Raw genomic sequence first — 24,677 nt, 5'->3', positions numbered from 1 at the left:
AGTGTGTATTCAGTCCAGAATGTATCCAGTCAGTCATTTCTGAGACTCTTCTATCAATCATTAAGTATTCTTTACACCCATCCTGTGTGTGTGTGTGTGTGTGTGTGTGTGTCCTCCCTCCCCAGGGCAGTGTGAGGGGGGCCCAGCAGGCGTCCAGCCCCCAGCCAGGTGACTCCCTCCAGGGGGTGGAGGCCAGGGAGAGGCTGGGTCCCGCCTTGTGGCTTCGCTGCAGACTGGCGGTGGTCCGCAGTCTGGTGGCTCACATACCAGGAACTGCCATCTACCCAGGTGTGTGTGTGTGTGTGTGTGTGTGTGTGTGTGTGTGTGTCTCACACTACCGTGTGTGTGTGTTTCACACTACCATGTGTGTGTGTGCGTGTGTGTGTGCGTGTGCGCGTGTGTAGGTGTGGACAGCAGTGTGGAGGCTGCCAGGCTGTTGAAGGAGGGTCTCCAGGAGGCGGAGGCGTGGGGCGACCCAGACACCCGTGCCCTGCTGCTCCTCCAGGGGGCAGCGCTGGACACACACAGAGGACGCCCCCGGGAGGACCGGACCACCCTGCTACAGGTCTCACACACACACACACACAGTTATTAACAGTTATATTCCCATAAAGTGACAATTGCCCAGATTTACCACTCACTGACTGTGTGTGTGTGTGTGTGTGTGTGTGTGTGTAGGAGGCGGTCAGCCTGCTGTCTGGGCGGTCCTGCCTGTCTGAGGGCTCCAGTGTGACTCTGGCCCAGGCCACTCTGCTGCTCAGTGACCTCAGAGGCCCAACCAGCCAGACCCTCTACCTGCTCACACAAACTCTCCTACAGCAACAGGTTCCTCTCCTCTTCTCTCCTCTCCTCTCTTCTCTTCTCCTCTCCTCTCCTCCCCTCCCCTCCTCCTGTCCTCTTCTCTCCGCTCCCCTGTCCGCTCCTCTCCTCTCCTCCCCTCCCCATCTCCTCTCTCTCTCTCTCTTAGATGTGAGTGTATGGTTGGGACTGCCTTCATATATGTATGTATGTGTTTTTTTACATGGCTGGATTAGAGAAGCCAGGTGGAGTGAAGTTTAACATGGGTTTCAATGGGGAAACATGCTATTTGGCACCATCTGCACTTCCCCCGATGGCCACGTGGTGTCACCGTTGCTCCTCTGGTGTGTGTGTACTGACGGAGTGTGTTGTTGCCTCTCTCTCCCCAGCTCTCTGTGTTAGGAGAGGCGGTGGTCTTGGCAGAGGGAGGCAGGGTGGTCCTCCCCGCCTCGGGTCTCACCAACATCTACCTGCCTCACCTGCCCCTGCTGGCCAAGGCTACCATGAGGCTGGGTATGTCTGTCTGTCTGTCTGTCTGTCTGTCTGTCTGTCTGTCTGTCTGTCTGTCTGTCTGTCTGTCTGTCTGTCTGTCTGTCTGTCTGTCTGTCTGTCTGTCTGTCTGTGTGTGCGCGCGTGCGTGTTGAATTGATGATGATGAGGCTCTACTGTGTGTGCTCCCCAGGTCACTGCTTGGCTGTCCAGGCCCAGGCCGGCCCCCCCAGCCCCTCCACCCCCCCTGCGGGGGCCAGCCAGCCCTGGGTGTGTGCCCAGGAGGTGCTGCAGTCTGCCCTGCTGCTCTCCCAGGCCTCAGCCACCAGGGACAGACAGCTGGAGGCTGACCTCCTCTACTGCCGGGGTGGGTGGTCAGGAAAGGCCCAGGCTCCAACCCCGGCCTAGTGGATATGAACAGGACTCTGACTCACTGTCTAGATTGTATTGGATTCCATCTAATCGTGTGTGTGTGTGTGTGTGTGTGTGTGTGTGTGTGTGTGTGTGTGTAGGACTGGTGGAGCGCGATCTCCTGTCCCTCAGTGACTTCCCGCCTCAGAAGGCATTAGAGACATTCCTAGAGAGCATCCACGTCACTCTGGCCCAGAGCCACAACCTGCAGTGAGTTTGTGTGTGTGTGTGTGTGTATATATATATATGACTCAAGCCGTGCTTCTGTGACTGTGGTATAAGTCTGTGTTGGACATTTCATTGTAACAATTTGTATTGTGTGTGTGTGTGTGTGTGTGTGTGTGTGTGTGTGTGTGTGTGTGTGTGTGTGTGTGTGTGTGTGTGTGTGTGTGTGTGTGTGTGTGTGTGTGTGTCAGTCTGATCCGTAAGTGTTATCTGGAGATGGCATCAGTGTATTTCCACCAATGGGAGCAGAGCTTGCCAGCACGTCAGGACCAGCTCAACCCCACCCCCCCATCCCCACTCAAGAAGGCTAAACAGAAGGTACTGTGTGTGTGTGTGCATGTGTGTGTGTGACACAAGTGGTGACAAACTGTGACTGTAATAATGCCCAGCAGTATGTTTTTATCAAGGTGTGTGTGTGTGTGTGTGTGTGTGTGATCAGCCTCCTGGCTGGAAGCGTGTTAGGGACGACTCTGAACCGAGGTCTGACATCATCAGAGGCCTACCTGCTTCTCTACTGGGTCTGCATGAGAGCTGCCTCCAATGTGAGTGTGCCATACACACACACACACACACACACACTCTCTCACCACACACACACACACTCTCACCACACACACTCTCTCACCACACACACACTCTCTCACTGCGCGCACACAGTTTTTACAATAATCATTGTTTAGAATCATTTCCTGTACTTTGGTACAGTATGGTTTAACAGATGTTGTTGTGGTGGTGGTTGTTGTTGATGATGTTTTGGTGGTGGTGGTGGTCCCGGTGGTCCCAGGCGTGGGAGGCCATCTCCAGCTGTGGTCAGCTGTGTGGCAGCAGTGGAGCTAAAGGAGGGCACCTTCCTCTGATCTCCCTCAAAGTCCTGCCTGACTTCGCCTCCAACGACCTGCTTAACCCCTGTGGTAACTAACACACACACACACACACACACACACACACACCCCCCCCTATCCCTGCTCAACCCCTGTGGTAACTAACACACACACACACACACCCCCCTATCCCTACTCAACCCCTGTGGTAACACACACACACACACACACACCCCCCTATCCCTGCTCAACCCCTGTGGTAACACACACACCCCCCTATCCCTGCTCAACCCCTGTGGTAACACACACACACACACACACCCCCCTATCCCTGCTCAACCCCTGTGGTAACACACACACACCCCCCTATCCCTACTCAACCCCTGTGGTAACACACACACACACACACACCCCCCTATCCCTGCTCAACCCCTGTGGTAACACACACACACACACACACCCCCCTATCCCTGCTCAACCCCTGTGGTAACACACACACCCCCCTATCCCTACTCAACCCCTGTGGTAACACACACACACACACACACACACCTATCCCTACTCAACCCCTGTGGTAACCACACACACACACACACACCCCTATCCCTACTCAACCCCTGTGGTAACACACACACACACACACACCCCCCTATCCCTGCTCAACCCCTGTGGTAACACACACACACACACACACCCCCCTATCCCTGCTCAACCCCTGTGGTAACACACACACACACACACACCCCCCTATCCCTGCTCAACCCCTGTGGTAACACACACACACACACACACCCCCCTATCCCTGCTCAACCCCTGTGGTAACACACACACACACACACACACCCCCCTATCCCTGCTCAACCCCTGTGGTAACACACACACACACACACACACCCCCCTATCCCTGCTCAACCCCTGTGGTAACACACACACACACACACACACCCCCCTATCCCTGCTCAACCCCTGTGGTAACACACACACACACACACACACCCCCCTATCCCTGCTCAACCCCTGTGGTAACACACACACACACACACACCCCCCTATCCCTGCTCAACCCCTGTGGTAACACACACACACACACACACACACCCCCCCCTATCCCTGCTCAACCCCTGTGGTAACACACACACACACACACACCCCCCTATCCCTGCTCAACCCCTGTGGTAACACACACACACACACACACACCCCCCTATCCCTGCTCAACCCCTGTGGTAACACACACACACACACACACCCCCCTATCCCTGCTCAACCCCTGTGGTAACACACACACACACACACACACACCCCCCCCTATCCCTGCTCAACCCCTGTGGTAACACACACACACCCCCCCCTATCCCTGCTCAACCCCTGTGGTAACACACACACACACACACACACACACACACACACACCCCCCCCTATCCCTGCTCAACCCCTGTGGTAACACTAACTAACGGACAGCTACAACACACACAGACACCGTGGTAATGCTAAGTGAATGCTCTGTGTGGTCCAGGGGGGCTCAGCCAGCTGTCCAGGGTGGTCCCCAGCCCGTCTCCAGAACCTGACCCTGGGCTGAGCAGCAGGAAGCGCTCCCAGCTCACCTGGGTCCACCTGTCACGATACTACACACACCTGGTTAACCTGCAGCACATCGCCACGCGCCCAGGTACACCACTCCACTGTGTGTGTGTTTGTTACAGCAGAAAATGGCTTTGACTACAGTGAATTATGTATAATATAATATCTGATAGTATTTTGTGTGTGTGTTCCAGTGGCGTCCCAGTGTGTGGAGGGCTTGGTGCCTCTTGCGGGGGGCAGCAGCAGCAGCAGCTTGTCTCTGAGGCTCTATCAGCTGCAGAACTTCTTCCGCTCCCACATGAGGGGCTACAGGGAGACCTGCTGCCCCCCCGAACCCCCCACGGAGATCATCATGCAGCCCCAGATCGTACAGGTACACACCCCCCCTTACCTACCTACCTGCTGCCCCCACGGAGATCATACAGATACACACAGACAGGTATACAGGTCATGTCTCAAATGTCGTGTGTGTGTGTGTGTGTGTGTGTGTGTGTGTGTGTGTGTGTGTGTGTGTGTGTGTGTGTGTGTGTGTGTGTGTGTGTGTGTGTGTGTGTGTGTGTGTGTGTGTGTGTGTGTGTTAGCTGAGTCCAACACTGAGAGGCCAGGCCGGGGCAGAGATGTACCCGTGGTCCCTGGCTACCAAGCAGCAGCTGTGTGTCCAGTGGCACCGGCCCCCCCCCACCCCGGACCACCAGGACATGGTACCGTACAACCAGCTGGAACCTCTAGTGGGAGCACAGGGGAGGCTGGCGGAGGTAGAAATCAGAGGACGGGCTCATTGTAATGCATGGAACGGAATGAGGAATGGTATCAAACACACGTGTCTTGGATACCATTCCATACATTACAGTGAATCCGTCCTCCAATTTCTACCTCCACCAGCCTCCCCTGGATCAGGCGTGTTGGTCCAGGTTGGGACTAAAGCCTGCACACATTGTAATGTAGCCCTCCATGACCAGGCTGTCTTTGACAGTCTCTCCTCTCCCTTTTAAGGTTGTTTCTGGCAGTCTCTTCTCTTCTCTCTTCTCTTCCTCAGTCTCTCTCCCCCTCTCCTCAGATCATGTAGACCACTGTTGTCTCTGACTGTACCCCTGTACCCCCCTCCCTCTCTCAGATCCTGCTGCTGTTTGGGCTGAACAGGGTTCCTCTGTCACCTATGAGAGCCACAGCCAGCGCTGTGGTGGAACTGCAGTGTGGACAACGCCTCATCAGCATGGAGAGGTCTGTCTGTCTGTCTCTGCCTGATGCCGTCGCTACCTGTCCTCTGATTGGTCGATGCCATTGCTACCCGTCCTCTGATTGGTCGATGCCTTCCTCCCCCTCCTCTGATTGGTCGATGCCGTTGCTCCCCCTCCTCTGATTGGCTGAGGCCGTTCCTCCCCCTCCTCTGATTGGCATCACCCAATCAGAGGACGGGGAGGAACGGCCTCAGCCAATCAGAGGAGGGGGAGCAACGGCATCGACCAATCAGAGGACAGGCATCGCCCAGAGGACAGGTAGAGTACATCACATATGGGTTATGCTGACCTCCCTGTCCTCTGATAGGCTGAGGGTGGTCTATGCCCTGCTGTGCCAGGCGTGTGTGGGGGCTGACGTGGTGTGTTCCCCTCCGGCCGCCAGCGCCCCCTCCTCCCCCAAGACGGAGAAACAAAGACGCACCAAGACCCCCGACAAGGCAGCCGCCTCCAACCCTCTCACACAGGTAGGGGGGGTGTGGGAGTGTGTGTGAGTGAGACAGAGAGATGGGTAGATGTAGGTTCAGTGCTGGGCTGTAAGTAGTTTGTTTGGTGTGTGTGTGTGTGTGTGTGTGTGTGTGTGTGTGTGCTGGACTGTAAGTAGTTTGTTTGGTGTGTGTGTGTGTGTGTGTGTGTGTGTGTGCTGGGCTGTAAGTAGTTTGTTTGGTGTGTTGAAGATGATTCTGAAGAAGACAAGGAGCTGCTGTGCTGCCATCAGAGACCTGCTGCAGCCTGGCACAGGGACCACGACCACAGAGGTAACTAACACACACACACACACACACACACACACACACACACACACACACACACACACACACACACACACACACACACACACACACACACACACACACACACACACACACACACACACACACACACACACACACACACACACACACACACACACACACACACACACACAGCCTGGCACAGGGACCACGACCACAGAGGTAGGTAACTAACACACACACAGCCTGGCACAGGGACCACTACCACAGAGGTAACTAACTAACACACACAGCCTGGCACAGGGACCACGACCACAGAGGTAACTAACACACACACAGCCTGGCACAGGGACCACGACCACAGAGGTAACTAACACACACACAGCCTGGCACAGGGACCACGACCACAGAGGTAACTAACACACACACAGCCTGGCACAGGGACCACGACCACAGAGGTAACTAACACACACACACACAGCCTGGCACAGGGACCACGACCACAGAGGTAACTAACAAACACACACACACACACACAGCCTGGCACAGGGACCACGACCACAGAGGTAACTAACACACACACACACAGAGCCTGGCACAGGGACCACTATCACAGAGGTAACTAACTAACACACAGCCTGGCACAGGGACCACGACCACAGAGGTAACTAACTAACTAACTAACTAACTAACTAACTAACTAACTAACTAACACACACACACACACACACACACACACACACACACACACACACACACACACACACACACACACACACACACACACACACACACACACACACACACACACACACACACACACACACACACACACACACACACACACACACACACACACACACACACACACACACACACACACACACACACACACACACACACACACACACACACACACACACACACACACACACCCTGGCACAGGGACCACTACCACAGAGGTAACTAACACACACACAGCCTGGCACAGGGACCACGACCACAGAGGTAACTAACACACACACACACACACAGCCTGGCACAGGGACCACGACCACAGAGGTAACTAACAAACACACACACACACACAGCCTGGCACAGGGACCACGACCACAGAGGTAACTAACTAACACACACACAGCCTGGCACAGGGACCACTATCACAGAGGTAACTAACTAACACACAGCCTGGCACAGGGACCACGACCACAGAGGTAACTAACACACACACACACAGAGCCTGGCACAGGGACCACTATCACAGAGGTAACTAACTAACTAACTAACACACAGCCTGGCACAGGGACCACGACCACAGAGGTAACTAACTAACTCTCTCACACACACTCTCTCTCTCACACACACACACACACACACACACACACACACACACACACACACACACACACACACACACACACACACACACACACACACACACACACACACACACACACACACACACACACACACACACACACACACACACACACACACACACACACACACACACACACACACACACACACACACACACACACACACACACACACACACACACACACACACACGTAACTAACTAACTGAAACACAGCCTGGCACAGGGACCACTACCACAGAGGTAACTAACACACACAGCCTGGCACAGGGACCACGACCACAGAGGTAACTAACTAACTAACACACACAGCCTGGCACAGGGACCACTACCACAGAGGTAACACACACAGCCTGGCACAGGGACCACTACCACAGAGGTAACACACACAGCCTGGCACAGGGACCACTGCTACCACAAAGGTATCACACACACCTTGTTCTGCCATCTAATACACACACACACCTCTTCTACCTCTAGACACCAGCCATGCTGAATCAGGGTTCCAGCAGGTGCTGGCTATAGAAAGACCCAGTGCTGCAACTGTAAATGTGAGGAGCCAAGCTGTGTGTGTGTGTGTGTGTGTGTGTGTCAGGTTCCGTTCGAGGCCAGCCTGACGACCCTGTGCGACCTGGAGCGCTGCTTTAACCCAGTGGGCGGGGCTACGGTAGAGGGGACCGCTCTGATTGGCTGGCTCATCTCCTTGCTCCCCGACCCGGACAACAACGGTACCGTCATGATGGTCTCTCTCTGAAACCAATAATCCAAACATGTTTTACCACAACAACCGTGGTTCTGGGAACCGCAAGAGCACTTCAGGAGGAAAGAAATTAAAACCTTTAGGATTTAAATAATTTGTATTTGTCATTTTCATTCTTTACAAATGTGTACATGCGTTTAGAACGCTCCACTAACACATGGTACAGATGTTCTGGTATCAAATGCATCAGACCGCTTAAAACAGCAGTGGTGAGGTATGGGCTCCTCACTGGGATTAAAGAGGGGGAGAGAGGGGGGAGGGAGAGAGAGAGAGGGGCAGTAGGGAATAGGTGAGGGGGGAGGGAGAGAGAGAGGGGCAGGAGGGAGTGAGAGGAGGGGCAGGAGGGAATAGGTAAGGAGGGAGGGAGAGGAAGGAAGGGAGGGGGGGAGGGAGAGAGAGAGGGGCAGTAGGGAATAGGTAAGGAGGGAGGGAGGGAAGACCACTCCTCTGAAGAACCATTCCTTCAGCACTTTGTGTAGTAGATCTCCATGGCAACACACAGCCAGCCATATATGGGATGGTTGATCCATAAAAGAAACACTCTCTGGTTCAGTCATCAGAGCTGTTCTCATTGGTCGTTGTGGTCTGGTCCAATCCGGTGTAGGGAGCTATGGCCTTCCTCGTCCTGGTCTCTGTGACCTCTGACCTGTCACTGCCCAGGCCAGGAGGCACGGAGGTTGAGCAGGATGAGGACGTCGCAGGGGGCGAGGCAGAACACGCCCAGCTCGCTGAGGGCCGAGTTCGGGGTAGGCTGCTGTCCCTCGGGGGTCCCCCCGGCCCCCCCCTCCTCCTCCTCCCCCTCCGCCCCCTGCTTCAGCACATCACGGAGCAGCAGAGCTGAACCCACGTTCAGACAGAGGATGATACAGGCCTCCTTCACACTGGAGGAGAGAGAGAGAGAGAGTCAGACAGAGGATGATACAGGCCTCCTTCACACTGGAGGAGAGAGAGAGACACACACACACTGACAGACACACAGACACACAGAGGGAGAGAGAGAGACACAGACAGACACACACACACAGAGGGAGAGAGAGAGACACACACACACACAGAGAGACAAAGACAGACACAGAGATACAGAGACAAAGAGAGAGACACACACAGAGATACAGACAGAGTACTCAGAGCTACAGACAGAGTACTCAGAGCTACAGACAGAGTACTCAGAGCTACAGACAGAGTACTCAGAGCAGTCACTCACTGTTTGAACAGGTTCTCAGGTCTCTTGCAGTAGTGTCCAAACAGAGGGAAGAGGTTCCTGGTCATGTCAAACTGCAGCTGGGCCGCCCCGCCCTCGTTAAAATGGTTATACAGGATCACCTGGCGCACACACACACACACACACACACACACACACACTTAATGGAGAAATCTCGCTTCCTTCTGTCTACACTCCATAGACATCTTGGTTGTTGTACAATAGTTTGTGTGTGTGTGTGTGTATTGTAGATCAATAGAGATCAGATTCACCATTCTGTTCACCATGTCACCCCCTGCCTGTCTGTTGTACCTCTATTAGAGGTACACACACACACACCATTTATTAATGAGGAGAAATCTCACTTCCTTCTTTCTCCGCTCTATAGAGTTCTTGGTCTCACACACACACACACACTCACGTCCTGGTAGAGGAAGAGGTTGAGCCTCTTGGCCAGGTCCTGCCAGGCGGTTTGGAAGAGGGGCAGGCAGAGCAGCTGCTGCAGGTGGAGGAGGTGGTCCCTCAGACACCGCATCATGGGGCAGGCTGAGCTGGACAGGGACATGGTGGCCTGGTCACACTGGGAGGGCAGGGACAGCCATCTGGGGGGGGGGGGGGGGGGGGTGGAGGTGTGTGTGTATGCAAAGGAAACATCATGAACACACCTGCTATTCATAACCTTCTCAAATGAACCACTCCCAGTACCAGTAATACCACTACCAGTACTACCCACTATCAATACCAGTAATACCACTCCCAGTAATACCAGTACTACTACGATCAATACCAGTACTACCACTATCAATACCAGTACCAGCAATACCAGTACTACCACCATCAATACCAGTACCACTGCTATCACTCCCAGTCCCAGTCCTACCACTATTAATACCAGTCCTACCACTATCAATACCAGTACCAGCAATACCAGTCCTACCACTATCAAAACCAGTACCACCACTGCTATCACTCCCTGTCCCAGTCCCAGTCCCAGTCCCACTGACCTGTCCCTGCAGTAGGGCTGGGCCTCCTTCCTCACGTCCGCCATGACGGCGTCCAGCAGCCGGCCCACCATGTCCCCACGCAGCCTCTCCAGCAGCGCCAGCAGCCCCTCGAACACGGACCCCTCCATGGAGGCCAGCCGGCCCACCTCCAGCACGTCCAGCGGGCCCAGCAGACCCTCCTCCGCCAGGGCCACGGCCGCCTGCTGCAGCTGCAGGAAGAACTGGGGGAGGAGGACGACAACGCAACAACGCAACGGGCTGCAGTCAAACCCAACTTTATTAGCTAATCCCCACAAGGACATTCATACGTGTTTAATTAAGGCTGTACAATCCAGACGTTATTGCTCCATTTCTGGATGGAGATGACTGTTCTGTGGGTATTTGCCCGAGACGTGTACAGCACACATAAACATGTTGTCTTTCTCTCACTCTCACTCTCACTCTCACTGACACACACACACACACACACACACACACACACACACACACACACACACACACACACACACACACACACACACACACACACACACACACACACACACACACACACACACACACACACACACCCACACCCCTCCCTCCCCCTACCCCCCCCCCCCCCACTCACCACGTTGTCCCCCCAGTCCCTCATGACGGTGGAGATGTAGTTGGCGGCGTTGAGCACGGCTCCATAGCGCGCGCCCAGCGGGCAGCGGGACTCCTCCTTCTTCTTCACCTGGGTCAGACGGATACGGAAGTCATCCACCAGCTCCCGCTGAAGGGCCAGGAACCTCAGCTGGGCCCGCGGGGACGGGAGGGGCCGGTACCGGTCTGGAAAGGAGGGGGGGGGCGGGGGGTAAACGGGTTAGTGAGGAGATGTTGGAACAGAGAGACAGAGAGAGATGTAGGTAGGTGTGTGTTCCTACCAGTGATGACCACTAACAGAGACAGACAGACAGGTAGGTGTGTGTGTGTTCCTACCAGTGATGACCACTAACAGACAGACAGACAGACAGGTAGGTGTGTGTGTGTTCCTACCAGTGATGACCACTAACAGACAGACAGACAGGTAGGTGTGTGTGTGTTCCTACCAGTGATGACCACTAACAGAGACAGACAGGTAGGTGTGTGTGTGTTCCTACCAGTGATGACCACTAACAGACAGACAGACAGGTAGGTGTGTGTGTGTTCCTACCAGTGATGACCACTAACAGACAGACAGACAGACAGGTAGGTGTGTGTGTGTTCCTACCAGTGATGACCACTAAGAGACAGACAGACAGACAGACAGACAGACACAGACAGGTGTGTTCCTACCAGTGATGACCACTAACAGAGACAGACAGACAGACAGACAGACAGACAGGTAGGTGTGTTCCTACCAGTGATGACTACTAACAGACAGACAGACAGGTAGGTGTGTGTGTGTTCCTACCAGTGATGACCACTAACAGAGACAGACAGACAGACAGGTGTGTTCCTACCAGTGATGACCACTAACAGAGACAGACAGACAGACAGACAGACAGACACAGACAGGTGTGTTCCTACCAGTGATGACCACTAACAGAGACAGACAGACAGACAGACAGACAGACAGACAGGTAGGTCTGTTCCTACCAGTGATGACCACTAACAGAGACAGACAGACAGACAGACAGACACAGACAGGTCTGTTCCTACCAGTGATGACCACTAACAGAGACAGACAGACAGACAGACAGACAGACAGACAGACAGACACAGACAGGTGTGTTCCTACCAGTGATGACCACTAAGAGACAGACAGACAGACACAGACAGGTGTGTTCCTACCAGTGATGACCACTAACAGACAGACAGACAGACAGACAGACAGACAGACAGACAGACAGACAGGTGTGTTCCTACCAGTGATGACCACTAACAGAGACAGACAGACAGACAGACAGACAGACACAGACAGGTGTGTTCCTACCAGTGATGACCACTAACAGAGACAGACAGACAGACAGACAGACAGACAGACAGACAGACACAGACAGGTGTGTTCCTACCAGTGATGACCACTAACAGACAGACAGACAGACAGACAGACAGACAGACAGGTGTGTTCCTACCAGTGATGACCACTAACAGAGTCATGAAGGTCTCAGCACAGTCTGGAGCCTTCAGCTCATCCATGTCACTGATGTCTCTGTACTGGGAGCTCCACGCCCCCTCTGCTGAGAGCATGGCATCTACCTTCTCCACCGCCACTGAGGACACACACACAGTTACAACCAGACACACGCGCACGCACGCACGCACACACACACGCACGCACGCCACTCACTCTTCCTCTCGACGGTGAGCCACTTCAGCAGCACGGCCTCGTCCAGCAGGATGTTGAGCGCCCCCTGCAGGCTGCTGGGGTAGGAATGCGTGCCCCGCAGCTCCCGCTCGAACTGCAGCACCTCGTCCACCAGGTGGCAGAAGAGGGCGTCGTCGTAGAGCAGCTGGGGGGCGTCCAACGCCAGCTTCTCCTTGGCCAGGGTTAGCAGACCGCGGCACAGCTCCACCTAGTGGTAGTGGGAGGAACTGCATGAGATGTCTGCTCTGAGGAGGTCAGGCCAGGGGGTGGACAGCAGCTTAGCTTCATGGATTCACTTCATTATGTTCATCAATCGCATAATTTCTACCTGTAAAAAAATAGAATACACTCAACAATACATCTGTCACAAAATGCTTGACGGCAACCTGTCGTTTAACTCTCACAGGAACATGTGGTTGGGGCGGGACTGGAGAGGTAAAAGACTACAACTCCCAGGGTTGAAAAGCCCCACCCTCTGAGCTTGGCAATGCTGTAGCAGTACCTAAGAGTCTAGATCTATCTATTCCAGCAGAACCTAGGATTCTAGAACCATCTATTCCAGCAGAACCTAGGAATCTAGAACCATCTATTCCAACAGAACCTAGGTTTCTTGAACCATCTATTCTAGCAGAACCTAGGTTTCTTGAACCATCTATTCTAGAACCTAGGATTCTAGAACCATCTATTCTAGAACCTAGGATTCTAGAACCATCTATTCTAGAACCTAGGATTCTAGAACCATCCTCTAACTGACCTTGGCGTTGATGTTGGTGCCGGCCCGGATCAGAATGGGTTGGATCTTCTCCTCCATGAAGTTGGAATTGTTCCCCATCCACATGAGGACCTGGGTCAGGTACCACTCAGGCTGCACACAACACACACACACGGAGAGGACATTTAGGAGTGTGTGTGTGTCTGTTCTGATCTTGTGAGAGTGAGTGAGTGAGTGAGTGAGTGAGTGAGTGAGTGAGTGAGTGAGTGAGTGAGTGTTCTGACCTTGTGAGAGAGTGAGTGAGTGTGTGTGTGTGTTCTGACCTTGTGAGAGAGTGAGTGTGAGTGAGTGTGTGTGTGTGTGTGTGTGTGTGTGTGTTCTGACCTTGTGAGAGAGTGAGTGTGTGTGTGAGTGTGTGTGTGTGTGTGTGAGAGTGTGTGTGAGTGAGTGTGAGTGTGTGTGTGTGTGTGTGAGTGTGTGTGTGTGTGTGTGTGAGTGTGTGAGTGTGTGTGAGTGTGTGTGTGTGTGAGTGTGTGTGTGTGTGTGTGTGTGTGTGTGTGTGTGTGTGTGAGTGAGTGTGAGTGTGTGTGTGTGTGTGTGTGTGTGTGTGTGTGTGTGTTCTGACCTTCCTCAGTGAGTTGGTCTGGCGATTGCCGCTAAAGTGGTAGCGGAACCTCTTGCGGAGGGGGAGGAGCATGATCTGGATGGGCAGCGAGAGGGGCGGAGTCAGGGCCTCGCCCTGGCGCGAGGGCGACTCCTTCTCCGATATGAGGTCATCACTGAGAGACAGCCGTTAAAGAAACAGACCTGGTTTCTGTCTCAGTCAAATGTGATGTGACATCATCACATCGGTCATAGGTCAGAGTTTAAACAAACATACTCCTCCCAAACAGAACCAAGGCACAACTGTAACACAGTATATGTACATATTGCACACAGACTCTTGGGGCTGGTTTCTGGAACAGAGATTAAGACTAATCCTAGATTTAAATGCATTTTTGTCCATGGAGATAATCTGTTGAAAATGTACAAGACAAGGCTTGATCTGTGTCAGGGCCCAGTACTTCAAAACCTTTAATCTGGAGCTGGCTGGTTTCCCCTTCACTACTCAGAATCAGCCAGACAGATCTGATCCTGGATAGCAAAAAAAGAATCCGGATCATTCTGATCCAGATTAAAAATGTTGAAATTCTGGGCCCTGGTAACTTGCCCATAATCCTAATTCACAGATCTGAGCCGAGCCGAGCCAAACCGGGTTGGCCTGGTTTTCCTCCTTCAATAGTCGCTGAAGCACCCCAGTAAAACCCCCAGTACCACAGTCCATCTGAGTAAAACACACAAGGTAAACAAACAAACCATATAATGTATGTGTGTGTGTGTGTGTGTGTGTGTGTGTGTGGTGTGGTGTGTGTGTATATGTGTGTGTGTGTGTGTGTGTGTGTTGTGTGTGTATTAAACAAAGAGGGCAGGTCCATTTGAGGGCAGGATACGAGGTCTGCAGTGACAGCAGCTGGGACACCAGGAGTTCTAGCTGGCTGCTGAGCTCCTGGGCGTTGGCAGGGGGCGCTAGAGTCTGCGTAGGCGGAGAGATGGACGGCCACTGGAGCTGAGTAAGAACCTCCTCAAAGTCGCTGTCGGACAGAGGAAGAGAGAAGAAGAGACCAGGGTTAAAACATGACTACATTGAGGACTGAAGTAACAGTCTTATTGTTAAAATAACAGCTAGGCTGTTCACATCCGGTCTTTAAACAGCTGCCACAGAGAGTTAACACACCTGATCAACTAATCACCTACTAATTCTAAATCTTGTGCCAGAAGCCCCCCCCCTCCCCCCAGACACACACACTCAATCTCCCTCTCTCTCTCACTCACACACACACACACACACACACACACACACACACACACACACTCCAGTCCCTACCTCGCCAGGCGGTCCTTGAGGATCTTGTGCCAGAAGCGGAGTGTCTCCCTGAGGAAAGCTTGCAGGTGGGAGCAGCCAGACTCCTGGAGGCCCAGGTCCAGACTGGCCATGCTGCCCACCGCCCCCACCGCCTCCCACACACTGTTGGTCATCACACACTGCTGGATGCTGTCACTACGGGGGGGGGAGAGGACAATTAGACCCATATGGATGATGTCACTACAGGGGGAGGGAGAGGACAATTAGACCTATATGGATGATGTCACTAAAGGGGGAGGGAGAGGACAGTTAGACCCATATGGATGATGTCACTACAGGGGGAGGGAGAGGACAATTAGACCTATATGGATGATGTCACTACAGGGGAGACAAGATGGAGGACAATTAGACCAATATAGGCTACATCCAGACCTTATATCGATTCTAAACTACCAGTAGGTTAACTCACCAACGGCCACATTTTTGGAACTCTCACCACTGAAAATGCCGAGTGTTTTATGTAGTGTCTACCTAGCAACAATACTCTGATTGGCTACAAAATTAAGCATCATCATTGATGCATTTTCGGTGAATAAAGTCACCCCTGGCACTCTGGAATGTTGACCATTTGGGCGACACCGCCAACACCACTTCCTTCCACCCACCTGAGCTCCTCGATGCGGGCCAGGCACTGCAGGTACTTCATGTGCCTCTCCGTGTTGTCCAGCTGGCCGAGGGTCTGACCGAGGCTGTCGGCCCACGGCTGGGCGGTCTGGAGGTGCTGCTGCAGGGTGTTGGAGAGGACCCTCTCCCTCTGGAGCAGCCCTTCCAGGGACAGCCGCGACTCCTCGGCCGCGGACAGGGCCGCAGAGACCCGGAGCGGCACCGAGCTCGACACCGTCAGCACCTACGGGGAGAGGATCCATTCGAAAGAAAACAGTCAACTGAAACAATATATGGCTGACAACTTCGCAGGGGTTGTAGCTCGACAGATAGTGACTAAATAGAGTCGATGCTGGTGTACGTGGCTGGAGAGCTGTCGCCGAGAGCCGGATTGATATCGGTCGCTGAACTGCTACGGTGGCTAACGCATGTCTAACAATCATTCATTCATTAATTCACTCACTGAATGACTTCTTCAAAACCTTAGGCAAGGTAACCAGCTAAAGTTACAGCAAAGCACTGCTCAGTTCAGCTGACACACAACATTACCTGCTCCTCCAGCAGCTTGTTTTCTGCCGTCAGTTTCTCCAAGATGCCGCTCACTTTCTTCAACGATTTCAGATCCCCGCCGATGTCTTTTTCTATCAGGTCGATCACGTAGTCGTGAAGCGGCCCATCCCCCGAGCTAGACTCGGAGTCGTCGCTATTTGTCGACACAGGGCTCGGTAGATCATCACTCGGACCGTCCACTTGCTCTGCACAGGGCGCCGCCATCTTTCCTCTCTCCGCTGTCGTCCACGTCAACAAGACGCGCACGGAAACACATGAGCCGTCAGGCTGTCTCTGTCTCCCTCTAGCGGCGGTGGTTGGCGTTACACAAGCGGGGCTTGTAGATACTTCTGGTCCGATTCTCTATAATATTTTCAATAAAATAAAATAAAAACAGTCATTGCAGATGCATGTTAGTCTAGGATTAGTCTTAATCTATGTGCTAATACGATTAGCTGGCCAACTGTTTTTTAACACAGAGGGCTGGTTCCCATGAATTATGAGGTGTGAATAATTAATCTATTCATTTGTTGTGACTGTGCATTAGGAGCTTAATACTGCACAGTCACAACAAGTGAATACATGAATTATTCACACCCCATGATTCATGTGATACAAGTTTCCTTTGAAAATGGCCGCAGTACATTTAATGTTCGGATGAAGTGTTTGACGTGAACTACAGGCTATCATGCGATTGTTTTTGGATGATGATCGAATCACGTCCTCGTTGTCCGTTGCTTTAGAATTGACATCCATTACACAAACATCTGTCCTGTCGAATCACTTGCACACATAATTCAACCATTTACGTGGCTGTGATTGTTGTAGTCTGATACTATTTGTGATTGAATGCAATGTGATCTCTTTCAGCAAATATTTTGCAGAAAAACGAACCTTCATGACTCAAGCTACATCTGAACAGTATGGTTTTCCTCATCCATCTGACCCATAACTTACACACCAATCTTCCATGACAGATGTTTTTTAATTCACATTTTCTTTTAAAGCCGCAGTCATATAACATATAAGCAAGTGTTGTATAGCTGTAAAAAAAAAAAGAGTGTTGTATAGCTTCTTCTACACGGACTGTTCACACTTCTACCCTCAGGCCGGAGGTACAGAAGTGTTAAATGCAGGACCACCCGACTGAAGAACTCCTTCTTTCCCACTGCCATCAGGCTCCTTAACAACCCATAGGAGATTAATATAACCTTACTACCTCAATAACTGAATTTTCCAGTTTGCATAATTGCACTGCTACATTTGCACTGTTTTATTATTATTATTGCTGCTATTTTATTTTATGCCTTAAATTTTGCTGTCTTGTACATTTGTTTAGTATATATTATATATTCTTTAGTATTGTATATTTTACATTGGTTGGCATTCTGCGGACAACAAAGCAAGAATTTCGTTGTACAGGGAAACATGTTGTCTACTGTGCATATGATAATAAACACTTTGAATCTTGAAACAGGTTGTTGTCTTCCCTGAGGCTACTATAGCATTGTTACTGGTCCTGGGACTTACGATGACGGTGATGTTTAGTTGATTCACTTTCTTTAGGATGTAGTTATTGGAAGTCGCTAGAAGAGCGTCTGTTAAATCATTAAAATGTCAACAAAAAAACACTTTGGGTTTTAGTTCCTTGCATGTGTTTTGAATTAGCGCTGCTCTCATGAGCACATGTAGGCCTATATCTGTAGAAATCATGTGCTGCTTTTTACATTTTAAAAACCACTAGAGAGATGTCACACACATTCTGGTAAACTTTTTTCTCCGAGATCATAGAAAGACAGAACAGGTCAAATACCGAGAGGCATCTCAAATGAACAGTGTAATCCACCCACGCACACACTACATCCTTCCTCTGGACGACGAGCAATAGGTTTTCTACGTTTCTACGGAATGTCCTCCAGATGTCGGAGAGTTGACGTTTGAATGTTGTTGAACAATCGGCCTTTCTCTGAGCCCCCCCACCCCCCCCCCCGCCCCGCCCCCCCCCCCCCGGAGAGATGTGGTCACAGTTATGCCGGCATCAGTCACGTGACCACCGTCTCCTGCCTCTGGACTCTGCATCTCCAGTGGACGCTTTGTTCTGCCAAGACAACAGATAGAAGGACACAATAGGTGCTTTATGAGTGTGTGTCACAAACACACACGCACACACACACGCACGCACGCCCACACACGCTTTCTCTCACTCTCTCAATTCAATAAAAAACATGAGAAACATATCTGTATATCTCGCTCTCACACACGCACACACCAAAACTCTCTCTCAATTCAATTCTGAGAAACATATCTCTCTCTCTCTCTCTCTCTCTCTCACACACACACACACACACACACACTCACACACACTCACACGCACATTTCCGGTAATGCCCATTTACAGAAAACAAACCATCTGCCAGCCCCGACACGCCTCCATGACTTGACTATCGTTCATGGGGAGTTTGGGGGGGGGGGGGCGACCCGCCCATGAAACCGTACACCGCTAGAACATGTCAACACAGCCGTGGGATGAAGGAGGAAAACGACCAGCAAAGCTTCAAAACACCCGTGTTCCCCTCTGATACCGTTATCGCGTTACTATAGTTACTAGTCTCAGTCTAAACTGCACTTTGACTACAAAACCAGCGTCAAGAGGTTCAAATGGGAGAAGTCAATATCTGTTTGAAGCGGGCGTTCAACACCCTGGGTGTCTTCATAGGGGTGAGTGGTCCTTTCCTTTGCTGTCTCTGGGCTGCAGGCCGCCTATTGCAGCTGCTGGGTAGTTTCTAAAACAGCTTTTTCAGGGGTGGGACGGATCGATCATTCAGATCAGATGTGCTCCTCAGTAGCCTGCAGTTTGAGGAGAGATGAGACGCTTATCAGTCAAATTGAGTTGATTGATTTTTTTCTCCGTGTTTTTGTGTTGCGCAAGTGATGATATCTCTCTGTCTGGGGGGTGTGTGGAGAGAATAGGCAACACAGCATTAACAGGTTGGACAATTATCAGAAAAAGAAAAATCCGTTAGTGCCTTCATTATAGCTCACTCCAGCTGCAGCCCGCCGTCTGTAGGCGAAGCACCGCGACAGACTGAGGCTTTCATGAATTATTAATGTCATGCTGTACAAAACAAAACCTAACTAACAAAAACAATGATTGTTATAGGATCTGCTTCTGATCTGACGGCTTTGTTGGCAGTGCTAACTACACCCGCACAAATATGCACTAATAACGTGAATGTGGACTTCCAAACATTGATGACAATTGTGACTCTCTTGAGAAACTGACTCCTGTTCGGGTCTGTGCAGATCATTAGCACCCTGTTGTTGGCGATAACACTATTTGGGCATGGATTCTTCCACCAAGCAGATGAGGTAAGAATGCTTCTGTTATTGTCCTTAAAAGGGGAGGCTGGTGGAGATAGAAATCGGAGGTATGGTATTAAACACAAGCCCATCCTCCGATTTCTACCTGACCAGCCTCCCCTGCTCTCTATCTATCTATCTATCTGTCTGTCTGTCTGTCTGTAGATATATTTATGTTGTACCCATCTGTCACCAGCATCAACTTTATATTACATTTTATGCCCAAAACTCACTCTAGATGTAGCAGAGGTGGTTTGGAATCACACTTTCATGATGAGGTAGCCCTGCTTACATGCAACATATGCAACCCAAGTGTTGCCCTTAGATCTCGAGGATGTCCTCTTGGCCTCATGGTAGAGGCTTGTGTGTTCTGTGCGGGAGACCTAGGGTCGAAACCCCCCCCCCCCCCGCCCGCGCCCCTGCCATCACACAGGGGGTATCTGACCTGTGTTGTGTTCCTGGTTGCAGAGTGGTGACATCCTCCCAGGGATCTTCATGCTGTACGCCCTGGGCGTCTCCACGCTGCTCCTGACCATCTGCGGCCTTTATGGGGCGAGAACCGGCAAGAGCTGGGCCTTGATTGTGGTGAGTGAAACAGACGTCAACTTGTTGCAAACAGTCGCCCCGCGATTCCACTTGCTCAGACCGAGCCTCGAACAGGTAGTTTTACCAGACACAGGTAGTTTTACCAGACACAGGTAGTTTACCAGACACAGATTAAGCCGAGTCCTAGGATTTAAGACACAGCTAAACTGATTGTAGTGTGTGTGTGTGTGTGTGTGTGTGTGTGTGTGTGTGTGTAGTTTTCAGTTGGAATGACGGTGGCCAGCCTGTCCCTGTTCGCAGAGTCAGTGTACGGACTCCAGTCCCGGCACGAGGTAAAGTATCACCTGACTCCCCGGGAACGAGTCTGGTACCTCAGCACTGTGGGTTCTGATGAACATGTTTGTGGAAGCAGAATCAGGAGGAGTCTGTTAACTCAGCACTGTGGGTTCTGTTTGTGGAAGCAGAATCAGGAGGAGTCTGTTAACTCAGCACTGTGGGTTCTGTTTGTGGAAGCAGAATCAGGAGGAGTCTGTTACCTCAGCACTGTGGGTTCTGATGAACATGTTTGTGGAAGTAGAATCAGGAGGAGTCTGTTAACTCAGCACTGTGAGATGTGAAACAAAAACCACCAAATCCACCAAATAACACGACATGTCTTTTGTGAGCACCCTTTGTATATCAGGAATAGCTCCTGGCTCTAATGCGGGGTGTGTGTGTGTGTGTGTGTGTCTTTGTGTGTGTCTGTGTGTGTCCGTCTGGCCGCCCACCTGCCCGTGTGTGTGTGTGTGTGTGTGTGTGTGTGTGTGTGTGTGTGTGTGTGTGTATGTGTCCGTCCGTGTGTGTGTGTGTGTGTGTGTGTATGCGTCCGTCCGTGTGTGTGTGTGTGTGTGTGCAGGCAGAGTTGGAGGTAGAGGCAGAGCATCTGGCTATGATGCCACTGAGTGAAGCCAGCGCTGAAGACAAGGCTGCCCTTTATAACATGCAGATCAATGTAAGATACATCTCTTTCTATCTCTATCTCTCTTTCTATCTCTATCGATTTGTTCCCTTCCTCTTGCTATCCCCCCTCCCTCCCTCTCTCTCTCTCTCACGTTCTCTCTCTCTCTGTCTCTCCGTAGTTGGAATGCTGTGGTATGGTCCAGGGCTACCAGGACTGGGGCTCAGCCATCCCAGTCTCCTGTGCTTGCACTGGGAACCAGGCCCACACCAAATGCGTGAGTGTCAAACACGTCACTGGAACTTCAATCATGACAATGGTGTGTGTGTGTGTGTGTGTGTGTGTTTGTGTGTGTGGACACGTATGTGTGTGGGTGGATGTGTGTGGGCGTGCGCGTGTGTGTATGCCTGTGTGTGTGTGTGGGGGGGGGGGCGGGGCATCATGCTGTAAGATCATCTCACTTGATAAACATGGCGACTCCGTTGCAGGTTGAAGTGAGCGGCAACGTGACGTTTGTGCCGGACAGCAGCGACAGGAGCGGGGGGGGCGTGTCTGAGGACACGCTGGAGGAACACGGCAACAACATCCTGGTCTACGAGGAGGTGGGAACGCCACGGCGACGTTGGTGAGGCTGCCGGAGGTAGAAATCGGAGGCCGGGCCTCATTGTAATGCATGGAATGCAATGAGAAAAACGCACACGTGTTTGACCCCGTTCCTCATGCCGTTCCATGCATTACAATGAGGCCCGGCCTCCGATTTCTACCTCCGCCAGCCTCCACCTGCTTGAGGGGCAATTGGTGTCAGGGGTGGTAGTTGTACCCTGATGTAACATGGTCTGTTGTTGTTGTTGTTTATGTGTTGTTGTTTACTTCCAGCCTTGCCTTCCCACTTTGCTCCACGCCGTGAGACTGGGAATCAACACGATATTAGCCATATTATTTGGACTCACTTTACTATGGGTACGTACAGCCACTGTGTGTGTGTGTGTGTGTGTGTGTGTGTGTGTGTGTGTGTGTGTGTGTGTGCGTGACAGTGAGTGAGTACTGTGCCAGCCAGGCAAACTCAATCAATCACCGCTAAGTGATTGCTAATGCTAATGGCCCCCCCAGCTCAGCCCTACTCTCTCTGTGTTGATACTAATGCTAACTGCCTCCTCCCCCTCCCCAGACGGTGACGGTGGTTGTGGCCGTGGTCGTGCTGAACCAGCTGAGGAGGAAGACGGCCGTCCCCCCGGTGATGTTCACAGCGGCGCCCAAGGCGGGCCAGTACGCCGAGCTCTACAACGCCCCCGAGAACGTCTGACAGCGCCGCCGCTGCGGAGGGCGTGGGCCGGGCTTCCCCCCCCACCCCCCCGCCTCCACCAGAGACAGAGGCTGGAGATGCTCATACACGACCGGCAGAGGCTGGCAGAGGTAGACATCGGAGGACGGGGCTCATCGGAATGCATGGAACCGACGGAATGAGGAACGGTTACGAATGAGCCCGTCCTCCGATTTCTACCTCCGCCAGCCTCCGCTAGTGCTTGTACATATTTGTCTCTTGCTGCACTTGAAGAATGACCAAAGAATGGGCCGACCCGGTTGTGTGTTGGGTTCGTGGACTTGGTTCTGGATGTGTTGGTGTTTGTTGCCGGGCTTGGATGGGAAAGCTCTGGTCTGTCTGTTGGTTTCTGTAAATAGTGTGTGTTGCCATACAGGGTTCCATACAGGGTTCCATACAGGGTTCCATACAGGGTTCTCCCCGGGACGTCTGGACTGCGTGGCGCTGGATCGCATCATCAGAACCCGACTCGCGTCTTATTCATGTCAAAATGCACAAGAAATACCGCTAAAACGCTGAATTCAGATTCAAGATTCAAAGTGTTTATATATCATATGCACAGTAGAAAACATGTTTCCCTGTACAACGAAATTCTTGCTTTGCTGTCCACAGAGTGCCAACCAATGTAAAATGTACAATACTAAAAAATATACAATATATACTAAACAAAATGTACAAGATAACAAAATTTAAGGCAGCATGTGATAATAACAAAGCAACAATAATAATAATAAAACAGTGCAAATGTAGGCAGTGCAGTTATGCTTGTATTCACTGACGAACATCAGAACACTTTCACTTCCGCTGTCGTTGGCGATCAAACATTACTCTATCATTACTAAATACATAGTTTGGCCTTGTAATGTGTACATAGTGACACAGCATCACGCTCCTGTTCTCTGGGGAGACCCCTGCTGGACCGGAGGACAACCTGCAGCTCACCTGCATCTCCCAGGTGGCTGAAGGACTTTAATAAAAGGGACAGACATATTTTACCACTGTGTGTGTGTGTCTCTGTGTCTCTCTCTCCTTGAGTTTACTGTCCATACAAGCAAATACCATTCAAAGTATTATTATTAATAAATATGATTATGATTATTATTATTATGATGATTAGAATATTATGATATTCACAGACAGAACAGTCTCATGGTCCAAATGATGTGTGAAATAGAGGGTTTATTATCGAAATGATATCAGTAATGAGTCATTGCGTCACAGATACTCACAATCAGATTCTGACAGAAGGGGCGTGGCGTCAGACAGTCTTCCTCTTGGTCTTTCCTTCTGGAGCAGCTCATCCTGCTCTCTTCTCCGTCTCCTCCCTCCTCTTCCTCTCCTTTTTATCCAGTTTCGTCCTCCTCTCCTCCTCCCTCCGCTCCCCCTCTCTCCTCTGCCTTTTTCTCCTCCTCCTTTTTCTGTTTCTCCAACCTCTCTTTCTCTGTTACGACAGTATACAGTCTGACCCAGGGAGAAAAAAAAGGTCAAAAGTCGAATTACTAAACTAAGGACATACGTCGGATTTGGTCGTTAGCATACAGTGTGTCCTGGTAGCTATTACGGTATAGTTTTACAGTAAACAAGTCTATATTTTAACGGCGTAAAACCAGTCTTAGCGTAAACGTGGGCGCTGGCGGTTGCGCTGTATTAGTGTCTGAAATACGAGCGCTATTTTCAAGGCCGGCATTTCTCAGCGCACCTGACCGCACCTGACCGCACCTGACGTGCACGTCGT

At 51.5% G+C, this 24,677-nt stretch overlaps 4 protein-coding genes across 5 annotated transcripts in view; 2 read left to right on the top strand and 2 right to left on the bottom strand.

The window, feature by feature from the left end:
• Positions 1 to 8,488, top strand: part of cfap54 (cilia and flagella associated 54) — a 30,944-nt gene extending 22,456 nt beyond the window's left edge. Inside the window, 17 exon segments of the mRNA XM_083691821.1 lie at positions 126 to 288; positions 405 to 565; positions 679 to 825; positions 1,188 to 1,311; positions 1,481 to 1,654; positions 1,800 to 1,908; positions 2,115 to 2,241; positions 2,363 to 2,386; positions 2,388 to 2,465; positions 2,708 to 2,834; positions 4,261 to 4,413; positions 4,520 to 4,698; positions 4,907 to 5,026; positions 5,440 to 5,546; positions 5,871 to 6,027; positions 6,238 to 6,318; positions 8,268 to 8,488. Of these exon segments, the coding sequence (XP_083547947.1) occupies positions 126 to 288; positions 405 to 565; positions 679 to 825; positions 1,188 to 1,311; positions 1,481 to 1,654; positions 1,800 to 1,908; positions 2,115 to 2,241; positions 2,363 to 2,386; positions 2,388 to 2,465; positions 2,708 to 2,834; positions 4,261 to 4,413; positions 4,520 to 4,698; positions 4,907 to 5,026; positions 5,440 to 5,546; positions 5,871 to 6,027; positions 6,238 to 6,318; positions 8,268 to 8,426 (2,190 nt within the window). The 3' untranslated portion in view covers positions 8,427 to 8,488.
• The window catches only part of LOC310820601 (importin-8-like), a gene marked incomplete at its 3' end in the record, with an annotated part of 150,833 nt that overhangs the window by 88,156 nt on the left and 38,000 nt on the right, over positions 1 to 24,677 (bottom strand). The gene's annotated exons all lie outside the window — the stretch shown is intronic.
• On the bottom strand, positions 8,716 to 17,010 carry rint1 (RAD50 interactor 1). The gene is made up of 13 exons (XM_083692376.1): positions 16,779 to 17,010; positions 16,232 to 16,473; positions 15,588 to 15,761; positions 15,154 to 15,294; positions 14,289 to 14,442; positions 13,706 to 13,816; positions 12,934 to 13,159; positions 12,719 to 12,856; positions 11,248 to 11,450; positions 10,638 to 10,858; positions 10,055 to 10,235; positions 9,637 to 9,755; positions 8,716 to 9,313 (listed from the first exon to the last, which is right to left on the bottom strand). The coding sequence occupies exons 1-13, from the start codon at positions 17,001 to 17,003 to the stop codon at positions 9,082 to 9,084; spliced, it is 2,367 nt and encodes a 788-aa protein (XP_083548502.1). The 5' UTR covers positions 17,004 to 17,010; the 3' UTR covers positions 8,716 to 9,081.
• Positions 19,246 to 23,972, top strand: LOC310820654 (tetraspanin-8-like). 2 transcript variants are annotated; one of them, XM_083692384.1, is made up of 9 exons: positions 19,246 to 19,496; positions 20,082 to 20,147; positions 20,607 to 20,723; positions 20,942 to 21,016; positions 21,580 to 21,675; positions 21,803 to 21,898; positions 22,110 to 22,223; positions 22,498 to 22,581; positions 22,790 to 23,972. In XM_083692384.1, exons 1-9 carry the CDS (start codon positions 19,437 to 19,439, stop codon positions 22,922 to 22,924), a joined length of 843 nt encoding a protein of 280 aa, XP_083548510.1. In that variant the 5' UTR covers positions 19,246 to 19,436; the 3' UTR covers positions 22,925 to 23,972. The 2 variants fall into 2 exon arrangements, with proteins under 2 accessions (XP_083548510.1, XP_083548509.1); XM_083692383.1 differs by having other exon boundaries at positions 21,803 to 21,940.

Source organism: Argentina silus, assembly GCF_951799395.1.
Source record: "Argentina silus genome assembly, chromosome: 20".
In the NCBI taxonomy this organism is placed as follows: domain Eukaryota; kingdom Metazoa; phylum Chordata; class Actinopteri; order Argentiniformes; family Argentinidae; genus Argentina; species Argentina silus.
This window is presented reverse-complemented; position numbering and strand designations above follow the sequence as displayed.